Source organism: Phodopus roborovskii, unplaced genomic scaffold, assembly GCF_943737965.1.
Source record: "Phodopus roborovskii unplaced genomic scaffold, PHOROB, whole genome shotgun sequence".
In the NCBI taxonomy this organism is placed as follows: domain Eukaryota; kingdom Metazoa; phylum Chordata; class Mammalia; order Rodentia; family Cricetidae; genus Phodopus; species Phodopus roborovskii.
In genome coordinates, this window is record NW_026125391.1 from 16,226,281 (window position 1) to 16,240,935 (window position 14,655).

The 14,655-nt window shown below is 46.0% G+C and overlaps 1 protein-coding gene across 1 annotated transcript in view; it reads right to left on the reverse strand.

Moving 5' to 3' along the window:
- Cdhr3 (cadherin related family member 3) overlaps positions 1–8,441 on the reverse strand; it is a 59,275-nt gene extending 50,834 nt beyond the window's left edge. The window contains exons 1-2 of the mRNA XM_051175134.1: positions 8,377–8,441; positions 2,261–2,463 (exon numbers count right to left, since the gene is read on the reverse strand). Coding sequence (XP_051031091.1) covers positions 2,261–2,463; positions 8,377–8,422 — 249 coding nt within the window. The 5' untranslated portion in view covers positions 8,423–8,441. The remainder of the gene's footprint in view (positions 1–2,260; positions 2,464–8,376) is intronic.
- Between the last annotated feature and the right edge of the window lie 6,214 nt (positions 8,442–14,655).

Here is a 14,655-nt window from a genome sequence, read left to right on the forward strand (position 1 = left end):
AAGCTGGGCTGTCTATTCCGTCTACAGATGGTGAGGCAGGATAGCACATTACAAGCAGAGACTCTACACCAAAATGAATGACTTCAAAGCTCAGTTCCCCTTTATGTAGCCTCAGTTTCCCCATCTGCAACACAAAGATAAAAATTACACTTCTTCACAAGGTCACTGTGAGGCTTGAGTGAGCTGACTCAAGGGCCAAGCTCAGCACCATATGGCATTAAGAGCCCTGTGCAAAGGCTGACTCCATCCCTGGGCATTGGAAGCTGATTGGGGAGTACACATCCACCTGGTCAGCAGACAATCCGGAGCCTCCTAATGTATACACCAGTTTCCTGCTCAGGCAGGAACTGCCTCTGCCTCCTGTTAGACCATTCTTTTCCTTCCACATCACCTATTGCTGGTTCTTCTCCTTGGGAACTAGCTGGGACTGTCTACAGGAAACAAGCAGACTTCTCACAAGCGTCCAAAGTTCACATCTTAGAACTAAAAGAATCATGCAGCTACCGATACAAAAGGAAAAACTGTCTGGTCTCACCAGTATTTGAAAATGTATATGGATTTGCCTCTTGTCAAGCCATTTTTGGTATTTTGCCATGGCAACTATAGGTCGCATAACATCACTCTACTTCACATACAGGGACTGAGTCAGGGAAGGGCAGGGGCTCTCTCGAAGTGCCAGGAGTGGGTAGGGGGCTTCAGTTTGGCTGTAGAATTCTGGGGTAAGACAGTAAGTTTGGCTTTGTGTATGTGGGCTTTGGCATCATCCTGAACAAAGCTGAGCAAAGATTTAGGTCCATAGCGCTCAGATTTGTTAACCAGAAAAGAGAGGAGTCAGATTAAACCACAGCTGAGAAAGGCACTGGCTACACAGCACCTTGGAGAGCTCCTGGGCTGTTGCTGGGCCCTGGCTGAGTGCTCAGATCTTAGAGATGCCCCTGTAGGAGAAAAGCCCCTGGGCCATGACTAGTCACATAGGGATGGGGGGGAGGGGATCCTCTGCTTGTCAGTACTGGGATCTGTGAATTAACAGCTAAGTAAATAAGTTTTTTGGTTTTGTTTGTTTGTGTGTTTGTTTTTTATGAGAGCTCCAGAGCTAGGGGTCCTGATTTGCAGTCACAGCTCAGCTACACATAGGCTGTGCAAGGTAGGACAAACTACACGGTCTCTCTGTGCTTCATCTTTTCCTCATCTGTGGATAGTGTGATGTCAAAACTACAGCCACAGTGCCTTGCGGATTCCAAGAGCAGGAGTGTGAGAATCCTTTTCAGTGGTGTCCAGACATAGGATGAGCTCTGTAACTGTGAGCAGCTGGCAGGGCGTAGGGGAACAGACTGGTGGTAGCTGCCAAGGGCAGGCCAGATGTCAAGAACAGATAGGCAGGGAAGCTGAAGCCTGGAGTCAGCATCTGGGTCCTGGGAACTTTTGTGAGATGAGAGGTGAAGATTGGCTGAATCCACCCTGAAGTGCAGAGACACTGGGCTCTTGCCTCAGGGCATGGGTTCTACAGGACAGCTGCAGGCCCCTGGTCATCCTGCTTCTTTGAAGTTCCCCTTCAAAGAGGATGAGCTACAGTTAAGAATACCTTAGGAACCTCATGGAAGAAACTAAGTCGAGACCAGACAGGCCTGAGCCCAGTGTGTCCCCCAAGGATGCCAGGGACCCATGGCACAGCTGTCTCCAAGTTCTGGAGGCTGCAGGACCTGTTGAGTAAGGTGACTGAGGGGGACAATGATGAAAGGACAGCAAGTCCAGACCCTGTATCCTAAAGATGTCCTCATGTCGGCTCTCCCTATGGGGAAGTGACAACTTCGGGCAAGACTCAAATGACAAACTAGACACAGAGAAACTGTGGCGTAACACAGGAGTGTGAATGTTTGGCTCTGGGGCAGCCTGCTTACAGATGAGTATGTGTCTTTCATGTCAAATAGGCTTTCTCTTTCAGATTGTCCCCTAAAAGATACCCACAGAGTCACAGCAGAGTAGACTCCCTAGAGTCCAGGTCACCAGGACCCAAAACGCCAAGACTCAAGTCCTCACTTCCAAAGAACAGGGTCAGCCAGTACACACGTACACACTTTCACCCAGGATTGGGTGAGGTCAGAGTGTTCAAGGAGACTGTAGAAATAGAGAAGAAAAGACTGTCGGGGCATTTAGCACAGGAGGCCTGGGGCCCCTTGGTGGAAGGGAAATTCAAGCTGTGGTGGAGGAACAGATTTCTGGAATTCTGTGCGTATCTTTTCTGCAGACATGGGGGTCTTACCTCAAAGTCAGTCCCTGATAGTCTGTTCACCCTGAAGGCTTCAGTGAAGGGTTTTGGGTTGACTACCAGGGGAAATCCTGGCATCAGAGGTGACAATGACACTGATAAATTTACAGAAAAGGCATGCACAAAAGTTGCAGGCGGACTGTTTTCTGCCACATTGCTGGTGGCAGGAAGGTTTATCAGGTGCAATGCGTCCCCTCCTGAAGATAGAAACAGAGACAAGGTGACATAAACACAAAGCTGTTGGCTGGAAACAGGTTTCCTTGCTTGGTCTGTGACTTCATTTCATAGAAACAAAGGGGACTTGTCATTTCCCAAGACTGAATGCTTTCTAAGCACTGGAAGTGAAAATTGAGGTCTTCTGGGAACCAAGGAAACAGCCAGACCAAACAGCAATGACGATGGGGAACAAAAGCTCTGGTTCTCCCTCCTTGGCTTGTTAAGAACCAGGAAAGGAACTACTTAAAGGGCTTAGTGTGGTAATAATGTCCTCTTTCTTGCAGACCTTAGCATGGCAATGATATCCTCTATCTTGCAGGGGCCCAGAAGACTCTGGAAGTTTATTTTCCTTCCCAAGGTAGTGTTGGATTCATGAGATTATCTGAGAATTGAGTGTGTATGACTAGAGAATTCCAGAATTGTGGGAATTTCTCCTCAGCTGTTAGCAATGTCAAGATCAACGACTGGTCTGTTGTTGAGGCTGTATTAAGGCATCCTGTGGAGGACCAGTCAGTACTTGTTTGATGAATACAAGTTTCACAGAGGAGAAAGCAATCCAGTAGGGAGGGCATATGGATTGATTGCTTTGGGCCAGAGACAGGGAATTTTATCATTAAGAGAGCCTATGCTTCTCCCAGGGAAGACTGGGGGCCATTCTAAGGTGCCAGACTTGGCCACTTCAGAGGCCATATTCTCTCATGTTTTTTATAATATTGCTAACTATAGTGGGCTGGAACTGTGTGGTGGTTTGACTAGGAATGGTCCCAAGACTCATGTTTGAATGCTTGGCCATAGGGAGAGGTACTATTAGGAAGTGTGGCCTTGTTAGAGTAGGTGTGGCCCTGTGGGAAGACATGTGTCACTTCAGAGGTGGGCTTTGAGGTCTCATATATGCTCAATCTAGGCCTAGCATGGAAGTCTACTTCATGTAAGATATGCCCTGCACTGCTGGTGACTTCTCAGGTAAGGTCATGTGCCAGGATCATACAAAGGAAGTGGAAAGCTTGTAAGCATCCACAGGAGATACTGACAATAAAGATAACATTGCTATAATCTCAGTGCCCCATTCTCCACATAGCCAGCCAACAAAGAGGCAGCATGATGATTGCAATCATAGATGGCTAGGGTCTGCATGCTAGGGTGGTGCATTAATATGATGCAAAATTCAGAGCATTAACCCATTCATTCCACAGGTAAGATTGGTGGATGTCAAAAGGCACCAGCTGAAAGTCACGTGCCCAGAGGTGACCAGCCATGTCATAGCAAGGAGAAGGTCAGAGGCTCAAGGCCAGCTCTTCTTCCCAAGACACTGTATTTCCATCCTAAGGCTGGTCTTCCAGAAGGTTCTTTTGGAGTCTGGTGAGCAGGCAAGAGGCTTTAATGGAATTTGACTTACACATGTGTCTTAATTAAGAATCAAGTTAGAACTGCTGGCACTATCACATGGACAAAGAAGAGGCATGCGAAGATGGATTAGCAGACACAGAACCAGCTGCAACATCTTGATGCATGAAACACTTGTTTCCCATGAACTGCAGCCTTTCTGGAGCCTCCTGCTGAGATTCAATGTTGAAGTGGTTAAACCCTTCCTAACTTCAGTCACTGGCAGAAAGCTGACCACCCCAGACCCCACAACACTATGTGGTGAGGCACGATCTGTTTGTCTAAATTATAACTCTGCTTTTGAGACACAAAACTGTATCAGTAAATTGTCCTACAGGGACCAGTAAGATGGCTCAGTGGGTAAAGATTCTTGCCAGGCAGGCCTGATAACCTGAACTCAATATGGAGGTGGAAGGTGACGTGTGGAGGTCAGAGGACAACTCTGTGGAATTAGTTCTCTAATGTCCATGAGTGTGCCATGGCACGCTCCCACCATACATGTAGTAATAATAAATAGACAATGAGTCCTTTGTCTTCTCCATTAATCAAAGAGTATAGAGGAAAATGGAGCCTGGGAGCGAGATCTGAAACAGGAAACCTTCAGCTTCACTACTGCTTACCCATGTGACCAGGCCAGACCCTGACCTTCTGTGGGACTGCAGGGTCAACTCTCTTGTGGCACCGGAGCTACCCATGAGGATGAAAGCATTAGAAAGCAGTTGTACGGCTGGAGAGATGGTCCAGCAGGTAAAGCATCTGTTGCACAAGCCTGCTGGCTTGTTCTAGGACCCACACAAAGGTGGAAGGAGAAAACTGACTTCAGAAGCGTTCCTCTGACTTTCATATGTGTGTTGTGTCTCACTCCCCCCAAAACCACACATACACACACACACACACATACACACACTAATAATTAATAAGTAATTATTTTTTAGAGCAGGTGGTGGTAGCACACTCCTTTAATGCCAGCCTCCAGAGGCAGTGGCAGGCAGATCTCTGTGAGTTCAAGGCTACTCTGGTCTACAGGGTAAGTTCCAGGATAGCCAGGAATACACAGAAAAAAAACCTGCCTCAAAATATAATGTAATAATAATAATAACAACAACAACAGTTATGGAGATGTGGCTCAGTGGCTAAGAGAACTGACTGTTCTTCCAGAGGACCCAAGTTTGATTCCCAGCACCCACATGATAGCTAACAATCATCTATAACTCCATTCCAGGGAATCTGACATCTTCTGGCTTCTGTGGGCACTGTGTGCACATAGTATACAGACACACATGCAAGCAACACATACTCAAAAAATATTTTTTGATTTTTCGAGACAGGGTTTCTCTATGTAGCTTTGTAGACTAGGCTGGCCTAGAATTCATAAAGATCTCCCTGAGTGCTGGGATTAAAGGCATGTGCCACCACCGCCTGGCTTCAATTTTTTTTTTTTAAGTGACAGTTATACCTAGTTTCACAAGAGGAGTGAAATACCGAATCTCAGGCCTTTTTGGATTTTCTGACACTATGTATCAGAGGTTCAAGCCCAGTGACAGGATCAGGAAGCTTCCTCAACACATCCGCGATTGCCCCCACCTGGTGCTCATGGAAAAACCCAGGTCCAGGGACCTGGAGCTGATTTATGCTCCCATCAGACTTGTAGACTAGAAGGAAGTCTTTTTCACTCCCGGGTGCCCCTGACATGCTTCATTTCTGAGGGGTAACACAAAAGCTAGTTCCCTGAAGGCTTCCTAAAAGTGGAGACAGCTTCCACATACTGAGGGTTTGAATACCCTCAGTCCTCTGACGGGTTCTCTGTTTTCTGGCTAGGGAAGAACATGTGGTTCTTTGGTGCTTATGGAGTGCAAAGATTTTGGTCTCAACTCGTTCCCATGGATACAATTAAGAGTTTGTCTCATTTCTGTTCTCTGGGGATTTCCTTGGTAAGTCATTGTCAGAGTGGCACATGATCGTTCCCCAAACAGAAACCTTCATTTCCCTCATCTTGGTAGGAGATGGGGAGGACAGAAGCTGAGTCACACACAGATATGAAGTAGGCAGAAGACCTGATGCTCTACATTTGGTGAAGGCTCACCAGTAGATGTGAAAGACACAGACACATGTGCACCAGACTCTGAAAGACGACAATCAACTCAACTAAATACATACTGGATGCCATCATGCTTGTGGCTGCCCACAGAGCACTAAGAGGCATGTAAAGCCTGATGTGGTTGGGCTGACATTGGAGTGGCAGAGGTAGGACACATACTTTAGAGGTGACTTGCGGAGCTCGTGTCACCTTGTTGAGCACTTGGGCATTGTGCTGAGCTGTTGGCATAGAGACCACAAGGAAGCAAGGGCTGTTCGGGGCACTCTGGGAAGAGAGTCTCTGATGAACCGGACAAGTGGGAGGGATCTAGGGAATGGTGGGTCCCAATAGGAGGTTTGAAAGAACTAGGGCATGAGAAATAAAAGAGGGGGCTGTTTTGCTTTCTTCCAGGTTCTGTCCACATTCCTAGCTCCTACTTTCTGAAGGCAGGCACACGCTGTCTGCCCACACACCTAGAATCTCCCAGATCTCTACAGTTCTAGAGTGACCATTATGATCAGGTTCTCATCTTTATTGCAAAAGATGAGCAATAAACAGACCACATCATCAAGAGTAGGGCTTGACTGTAGTAGGAAATGAGTCGTTTAGTGTGTGGTGTGTTAGGCCAGAAGTGATTTATACAGGAAATCTCAAGTACCCCAAGTACTTGCCAACCTGTGCCATTTGTTTCTTCCACACATCTGATGGCAGCATTCCAAATTACAGTGTTTGAGTGAAAGCTACTGTCCACATCTCATCTAACCTCATTCCTCCCCCACTGACAATAAATGTCACCTTTCAACTCAAACTAGCTCGAAAACTCATATTTCTGGGGAACCTTCAGATGTTTGCCTCAAGCAAGCTTCTGGACCATTCGTGGCCTGCTAACTCTGTAGATCTGCTTTTGGCAAGTTAAAGCAGCTCAGTATGAGGAAGCCAAGTTTTTTTTTTATTATTATTATTAATTAGCAGATCAAAAAAGAAAATCAAATGTTCCTTCTTATGGATCTTGAAAAAGCATTTTGATTTAAAAATCCATTTTGATTTAGAACTAATAATCCAGATAAAACCATCTCCTAAGGCAGAAAACATTTTGTCTTACACCAAAAACTAGTGTCCTGCTTTGGGGGTACAGAAACAGGAACATACACTTTTCTCATTAGTTATAAATGGTCAGGAAGGACAGGCTGGCAACTAGATCAGAGAAGGAAATGGCACATAGGACAGTCAGAACAGAGGACTACCAATGTCCACTCTCTTCAACCCTGCAATGTGCATTCAAATTAAAGATGAAAAATTAGAAAGAGTGAGATAAGTCATTAACCAGCATGCATACATTGTATGATAATAAGCTAAAGTATGAAAGAGAAGACAAGATTTTATTTACAAATGTGAAGAAAGAAAAAAATGACTACCCACAAATAACTGAGATCCGAATGTAAATACCCACACGAAGGAAACCAACCTACCCCTCAGGGAAGCAAAGGAGATTTGAGCAAATATCTGGAACTCAGCAGCACAAATCGTCAGTACCACCTCTTACTAAACATTTACTGTGTTCCAGGTCCTTGTCTAAGTATTTCTCCAAATAACTCATCAAAGATGTAAATTATCCCTAAATTAGCCTGCAAATCAACATGAGTGAATTCCATTTATTATATTACTTATTCAAGATACAAAATTTAATTTAAAAAGCTTAATTTCAATAATCCATACTGAAGATATTCTTTAAAAAAATACAATATTCTTGGCAGCTGGAGACATGGCTTAGAGGCTGAACGCTCTGGCTGCTCTTCTAGGGGTCCCAGGTTCAATTCCCAGCACTCACATGGCAGCTTACGGTTCTCTGTAGCTCCAGTTCTATGGGGCCTGACACTCTCACACAGATACACATGCGGGCAAAATGCCAATGCACATAAAAACAAGTAGATCTTTTAAAAATTATAATACAAGATCCTTGAAGCTCTTGAATAAGAGAGAGAGGAGTGGAGAGAAAGAGGACAGGAAACATCAGGTGGAGCCTTGGTCCTTTATCAGAAGGACCAGCCTTTGATCCATAGGAAGACAATTGCCCCCTCCATATCTGTTTCCCTGAAGGATGACTTGCTAAGTTCAATGCCTCAAAGAAGGACAAGTTCTCACAGAGACTGACTTGATATCAAAACATAGCTAGGCTGTAAGAACCAAGCTTAGTTCTCAGGAAGGCTTCTTACACAGGCCAGTCATAGGAGAGTGAGGCCTGGACAAGCCGGGCCTGTGCTCTGTTCTCTAAGTGCATCTGCTCCAGAACCCCTGGCCCCAAACCGGACACCTCTCCCTCCTCACAGCTGAGAAAGGCTCACAATGGCTGTGTTCTTTCTCAGGGCATTCTCACAAAAGGTGTCGACAAAGCAAACAGGCTAAGTAAGAGGCTTCATAGTGCTAGAGCTCCTACCTGAGGTGACCCCCAGGAGAGCAAGGACAATGACTGCCCTCCACATCCCAGAGGGCTCCCTGTGTGTATGGCTATCCAGGATCTTCATCCAGCGCCCCAGCCCACATCTATTTCAGATACCACAGTCTTCCTTCCCTCCTGACTTTGTTGCCAGGCAAGAAAACAAACAGGCTTTGGTGGTAACTAAAGGAGACTCTAAACATTGCAGTCTGTTGGTTTCTTGTTGATTTGTGTGATAACCTGTTACCCAACAGGCCAGCTAGCCCATTGTAATCAGCCTAGGGTCTGTCCCCAAAGTCCTCATCCATATGTCTCCTCCGAGAACTCAAGAGAAGTCAGAAAAGCAATAAGTGACACTCTGAGACGGTGGTCAAAGCTGCTTACCTCTGCATTATGAACATCTCAACTGCCCTGTAACCAACCAGGCCTGTTGTCATTTGCCCAATCAGGGACACAAGTGAGGGGGCCTCCACTAACCTGAATTGAAGAGCAGGACCCAGACTTGGAACTCACTGAAACTCCTTCTCAAGACAGTAGCTAAGAGCTGGGATGAAAGGTCTCCTAGAAGCAGACAGCTGGGAGATGTTGCCCTTGACATTGTATTAGTTACTTTACTTGTTGATGTAATAAACACCTGACAAAAGCAACTCAAGGAAGAAAAGGCTGATTTTATCTTGCAGGTTGACTGAATAGTCTTCTTGGGAGGGGAGGCTTAGGAGCAACCCCAAGCAGCTGCAGTCAGGCAGCAGAGGAAGGATGCTGGTGCCCAGCCTGCTTGCCCCTTTATGTTTAGCTTGTGATTTAGGGTAGATTGTCCCACCTCAGTTAAGCAATTTAGAAACAATGCCACAAACATTCCCAGAGTTGAGCGTCCTAGGTAATTCTAGATTCTGTCAAGTTAGCCATCTCAGACACCATCGACCACCATGGCCCCTCCAGAGCCGAAAGGTTGGCTGAAGAACAGTGGAGTTGGGCTTCTGCCCACTAGGGAGTGGTGTGTCTCTTTTCAACATTTCTATGACTATTGCAGTACTGTGCCAGGCACAAAGAGAGGTGGGTAGAGTATCACAGCCTGAATTCACCTTTAGTCAGAAAAATGGGAAATGGCGGTCTTAGGGAAGATGGCTGAGGAGCATCGAGAAGAGGAATTGGGTCAGTAAAGTACAATCTCCTCCATCCACTCCCCCACAACAGGTGCCTGCCTGCTGTCGGGGAGGGATATCCTAGCAGCCCCAGATGTGGAGGGGTTGGTCAAACCCTCTGTCAGGGATGGAAGTGGTAAGGAGGATCCCAGGCAAACCTGCATGCAGACTTGGGGAGTCATAAGGGGTGACAGGCTGTGGCCAGTCAGTTACAGAGAGGGCCTTGTCCCTTGTCTTTTCTCTCTGCCCCCACCTTCCCTAAACCTGAACAGCAGAGGACACCTGGTAGGTGTAAAGATTCAGGAGTTATCCTGGCCTGCCCCTGTCACCTGGCAGAATGCTCTCAGGCAGCACCCTGGTCAGCACACAGATGCAAAAGACCCTTTAAAAGAAAAACCCTCACTAACACTCTCTTTCCTCCCACTCAATAAAACTTTCAATATGAGTCAGTCTACAGCTCTCCATTTCCCCATCCACCCGCCATCCATCACCTGCCCTGGGAACAAGATCCTCTTTGTCCCAGCAGGGGAATCAAGGCTCAGCAACAGCTGACCCACCCCCTCAGATACACTACCAATCAGCACTTTCCTCAGAAACCCAGGGCAGCAAGGCTGGCTCCTCTGCCCTCACAATCTCTGAGAGGCCTCTGTGTCACTGCCCTAGCTTAAGGTCCTGGCTCCTGACAGCCTCCCCCATGGCCCCAGAGCATCCTACAGGCTTTCAGGCTCATTTCACAAGGGCATGAATCTAACCCTTCACTATGCTGCTAAAATAGCAAACCACTTTGCCCTTTAGCTAACCTTTCCTGGATAAAGCAAGGAGATTTGGAATGGTAGTCTAGAGGCCTCTGTCTCAAGTAGCTAAATAGTAAAAATCATAGGCTTTGCTGTGTGACCTTAGGCAAATTACCTAACCTTTCAGATCTCAATTCTTCTTACGCCTACCTGTAAATCAGAAAATGTAAGATACACTTTCCAATATTACTGCAGCGGTGAATGGGGCAAGGAAGGGAAGGGAACTGCTCATAGCACAACTTCTAACAGAGGTTTATCCCGGGGGACATCTGCAAGGCGAACAAGAGAAGCATAGTGCAGTGTTTCCTGGCTGGGTGGAAAGGAGGGATGCGCAGCAGTTGCCACGTTACCAATCCTCATTCCTCAGTTTTCCCTGTCATATTACTTACTGTAAAGAATCCATTTCATTATGCATAATTAAAGCTGAAGTGATGGCTCAGATTAAGTTATGGAAAACGTCAGAATAATTAAGGCTTTGAATTAAAGAATCTCCCATCTGCTTAATTTTCAGCCTGAATACCCAGTGTTTCAAAGCTGCCCTGTTTTCACTGGGTTTCTGTCAGCTAGGCTTCTGCCCCCTCCACCCAGCTTCCTTAAGCACTGGGGGGGGGGAGGTAGGGGGGAGGTAGGGGGAGGGAGTGTAGCGGGAGCACACATTTTGGAAGCTGCTGTGTGTTCATTTGTTTTCTCTTGCAAACAGTTTCTGTTTCCAGTCCCAGAGTGGGTGCATCACCAGGGTCTATCACTTCTAAAAGCACAAGGTTGGGATGGAGGAACCCTACCCTGAGGGGCTTGCTGGCAGTCTCCACCATCTGTCTCCACAGGAAGATAAAAGGGACCTCACAACCTGGACCACAACTTTTAGACTTCTGTGTAGTCCGTCCTCGGAGTACTTCAAGGGACTTCCCTGGGAGGAGCTGCATTGCCCTTGTCTGCTGTGTTAGTGGTGTTGCCTTGTGGTATCTGTTGACTTAGAAGCTGGAACACACTTTTCTCCTGTAATCTATATGTACTTGAAAGAAATGGATAGGTAAGAAATCGAAGCTATGCGGTGAATGCTCAGGCGTTCTGCTCCTTTAACAGTTTTAAGTTCCAGCATGGCAGTGGACCTCCTCACCTTTTTATATGTGGGGCAGCACTTGCCTATCTGTCCAGCTTGGAACTCTGGCTTCCAGTAATGTAGACCCTACTACAGGACATAAGAGATTTGCCATTCCAGCATGTTGAATCCCCTGTCCCCCAGGCCCATACTCATAATGGAGCCAGCATGGGAATGACACATAGCCTCTCTGTGCTAACACCCATGCCACATCAGCGGCATTTGCTTTCCAGCCTCCAACCAGTCTCTTTAAACTCTTCCAGGCAAGGAGAACTTGACATTGCTTTCTTTTTCTTTAGTCTCTATTTAATAAGTTTAACCTTTTTAAATATATAATTTATTTTTATTTTATGTTCATTGGTGTTTTGCCTGCATATATGTCTGTGTGTGGGTGTTACAGGCCCCAGAATTGGAGAGATGGCTCAGTGGTTAAAAGCTCTGGCTGCTCTTCCAGAGGACTCTTGTTCAATTCCCAGCACCCACATGGAACCTGGCATTTATTTGTTCCCAATTTCTTCCTATTTAACATAGCTCCCGGTGCATAGTTAGTTCTCAGACAACCGTGGAGTTAATGATTCACTCTCTAGTCTTCTTCTCCATACCTTTCTCTCTTTCTTCCCTACCCCAAATGCATGCTCAGTAGCATTCTGTGAGAGGTTTCATGCAGCTGGGAGGAAAGAAACCCTGCAGCATTTCTCCCCACAAACCCAAGAACAGCCCCCTCCCACTTGGGCCCTGAGGATGGTGGGAGAAGCCAATGCACTGGCAGCCCCTGTTAGGCCCCAGCCCTGGCTCAGGGTGGGAGAGTGAAGGGATTGGCCTCCTGAGGCTCAGCGCTGCCTGAGCACAGGGAGGGAACCAGTGTTTCTAGAGCTCTGTGGTCTTCTTGGGTCACACCTCCTTGGAACCCATCCAAGTCATTCCTATTTGATTTTTAGAATGGTTTGGTGAAGACCCATTTCACAGATGATGAAATGCACCCAGCTGAAGTGTTCAACCCTCTGGCTTTTATTATGTTCACAGGTCTGTGTAGCCATCATTACAGTCAACCTTAAAACACTTCCATTGCCCTAAAAAGAAGCTTTTCACCCCTTACTTAGTAAGCTACTCATCTTCCCCCAGCTTCTCCTGCCCCCAAACTCTGCAATCACCAATCTATTATGGTTCCTGAGATTTTCCTTATTCTGGACATTTCATACTGAGCCATACAACATGTAAGTTCTGGGATTGGCTTTTTTCACATAGTATCATGTCCTTAGGGGCCGTCCAGCTTGTAGCCTGCCCAGTATTTCATCCCCCCTTTTTTCTGCCAATCATTCTGCTTTATGAATGAGCCATGTGCAATTTGTTCACTTACCCACAGATAGATAGGCATTTGGCTTATTTCTACCTCATGAAAGGTGCCATGAACTGTAACACAAATAAATGAAAGACCCAGAGACTGATATTAGGGTTCAAAATTTAAGCTGTAGGTCAGAAAAGCAAAGTAGCTGGTCACTAGCTCTCACCCCTACCTCTGGCTGAATGGGCTGACCCTGCTGCCTCTCCTCATCGTGGCTGGAGAGTGAATGCCTCCTACTGAATACTGAAGACCCTGCTTCTATCTTATATACTATTTTAGACTGATTCAATCTTGTATATCCTGGGTGGCCTTGAACTCAGAGAGATCCTTCTACCTCTTAATCCTAAATCCAAGAATTAAACGTGTGGACCACTACCTCCTAGCTTCTGGCTTCTGGGATTAGAGGTGTGTGCCTATCTTCTATAGCTTGTGGCTGACTTTGCTTTCCGAATCCTTAGGCAAGCTTTAATAAATCATAAATAATATATCACACAATGAACATTCACACACAAGCCCCCGCCCCAGGGAAATATGTCTTCATTTCTGTTGGGGAAATATCATGAGCACAAATGTCAGGTCATATAGCAACTAAGGGATTATTCTTGTGCACAAATATCTAACTTGTTTTGGAGCCAAGCCCTTCCCCCCTTCTCCGGTGTCCTTTGTTGTGGGTCCCCACATAGGCAGCCTCTCTGATAACTTTTTTTTAAAAAAATATCTTTATACAGCTAATCATTTCTCCCTTCTTCCTCTCTGTGATGTTCATTAGTTCATTCACCAAAAGTTGATTGCCTACTGTGTGCCCTCTATGCACAATAAGGTTAAAGCAACAATAAAAAAAACAACAAAAACAAAACAAACAAACAAAAAAAAAAAGACGAAATTTCCTTGGCCGGCCCAGCCAACTCCATAAGCACTGCTCTTCTAATTTATCTATCACCCATGCATCCATCCATCCATGCATCCACCCATTGGAGCATGCATGCATCCATCCACTCATCCATGCATCCATCCATCAGTGCATATATCCATCCATGCAGGCAGCCATCCATCACTGTGTATAAGCAACTGAGCTGGGTACCAGGTCTGCCATTAGTTACTTTCAAATCAATGTGACCAAGAGAACTGGAAGAAACAAGTAGAAAAGGACAGTTTATTTTAGTGCCATCTCAGTGTGATTTCAGTCTTTCCTAACAGGGGAGACATGGCAGAGGGTCTCAGCTTCTGTCCGTAGGGGCATGCAGGGCAACTCAGACCTGGAAACAAAGAAAGTGTGCAGAACCAGCTGCAGGGGTGGCCTTCAAACCACACCCTCAAGCTACTACCACCTGCCAATGCCCACTTTCTGAAGACTTCACAGCCTGCAGAATAGCACCACTAGCTGCAGACCAAGTGTTCACATGAGCTGTGGAGGACATTTAGATCTAAGCCCGTTGTGACGCAAGTGTCCCACCAAGGTCCTCAGACCTACTACAGAGCAAACTTATCCTAAGCCCACAATTATAGTTAAGGAGGCCAAGTACTGTATTCAAGGATGCCTGAGGCTGTGAGAGCATGGATGAGTGGGGGAAAGAGGATCAAATTCGAATTGAAAGTACAACTGTAAGAAAAAGCTTCCAGACCCAGAAGTGAGCAGAAGAAATGCAAGGTAAAAGCTGTTGAAGACAGAGAAAGGGCAGCAGAAAGGCCTGGATAGTATGATGGCCTTGTGATTCTCTGCCAATTTACTTATCTCTAGTGATTGTAATTTTTAAGAAATAAATTATTTTTGCAGGCTACTATATGCATACAATATAAAATTCCAAGTGTTCAGAAGAAGGAACAATGAAAAAAGTCATCTAGTCTTCGCCTGTTACTTGGAGGCAGCCAGTGTTAGTCTTGTGAACCTCCTAGAAACAACCC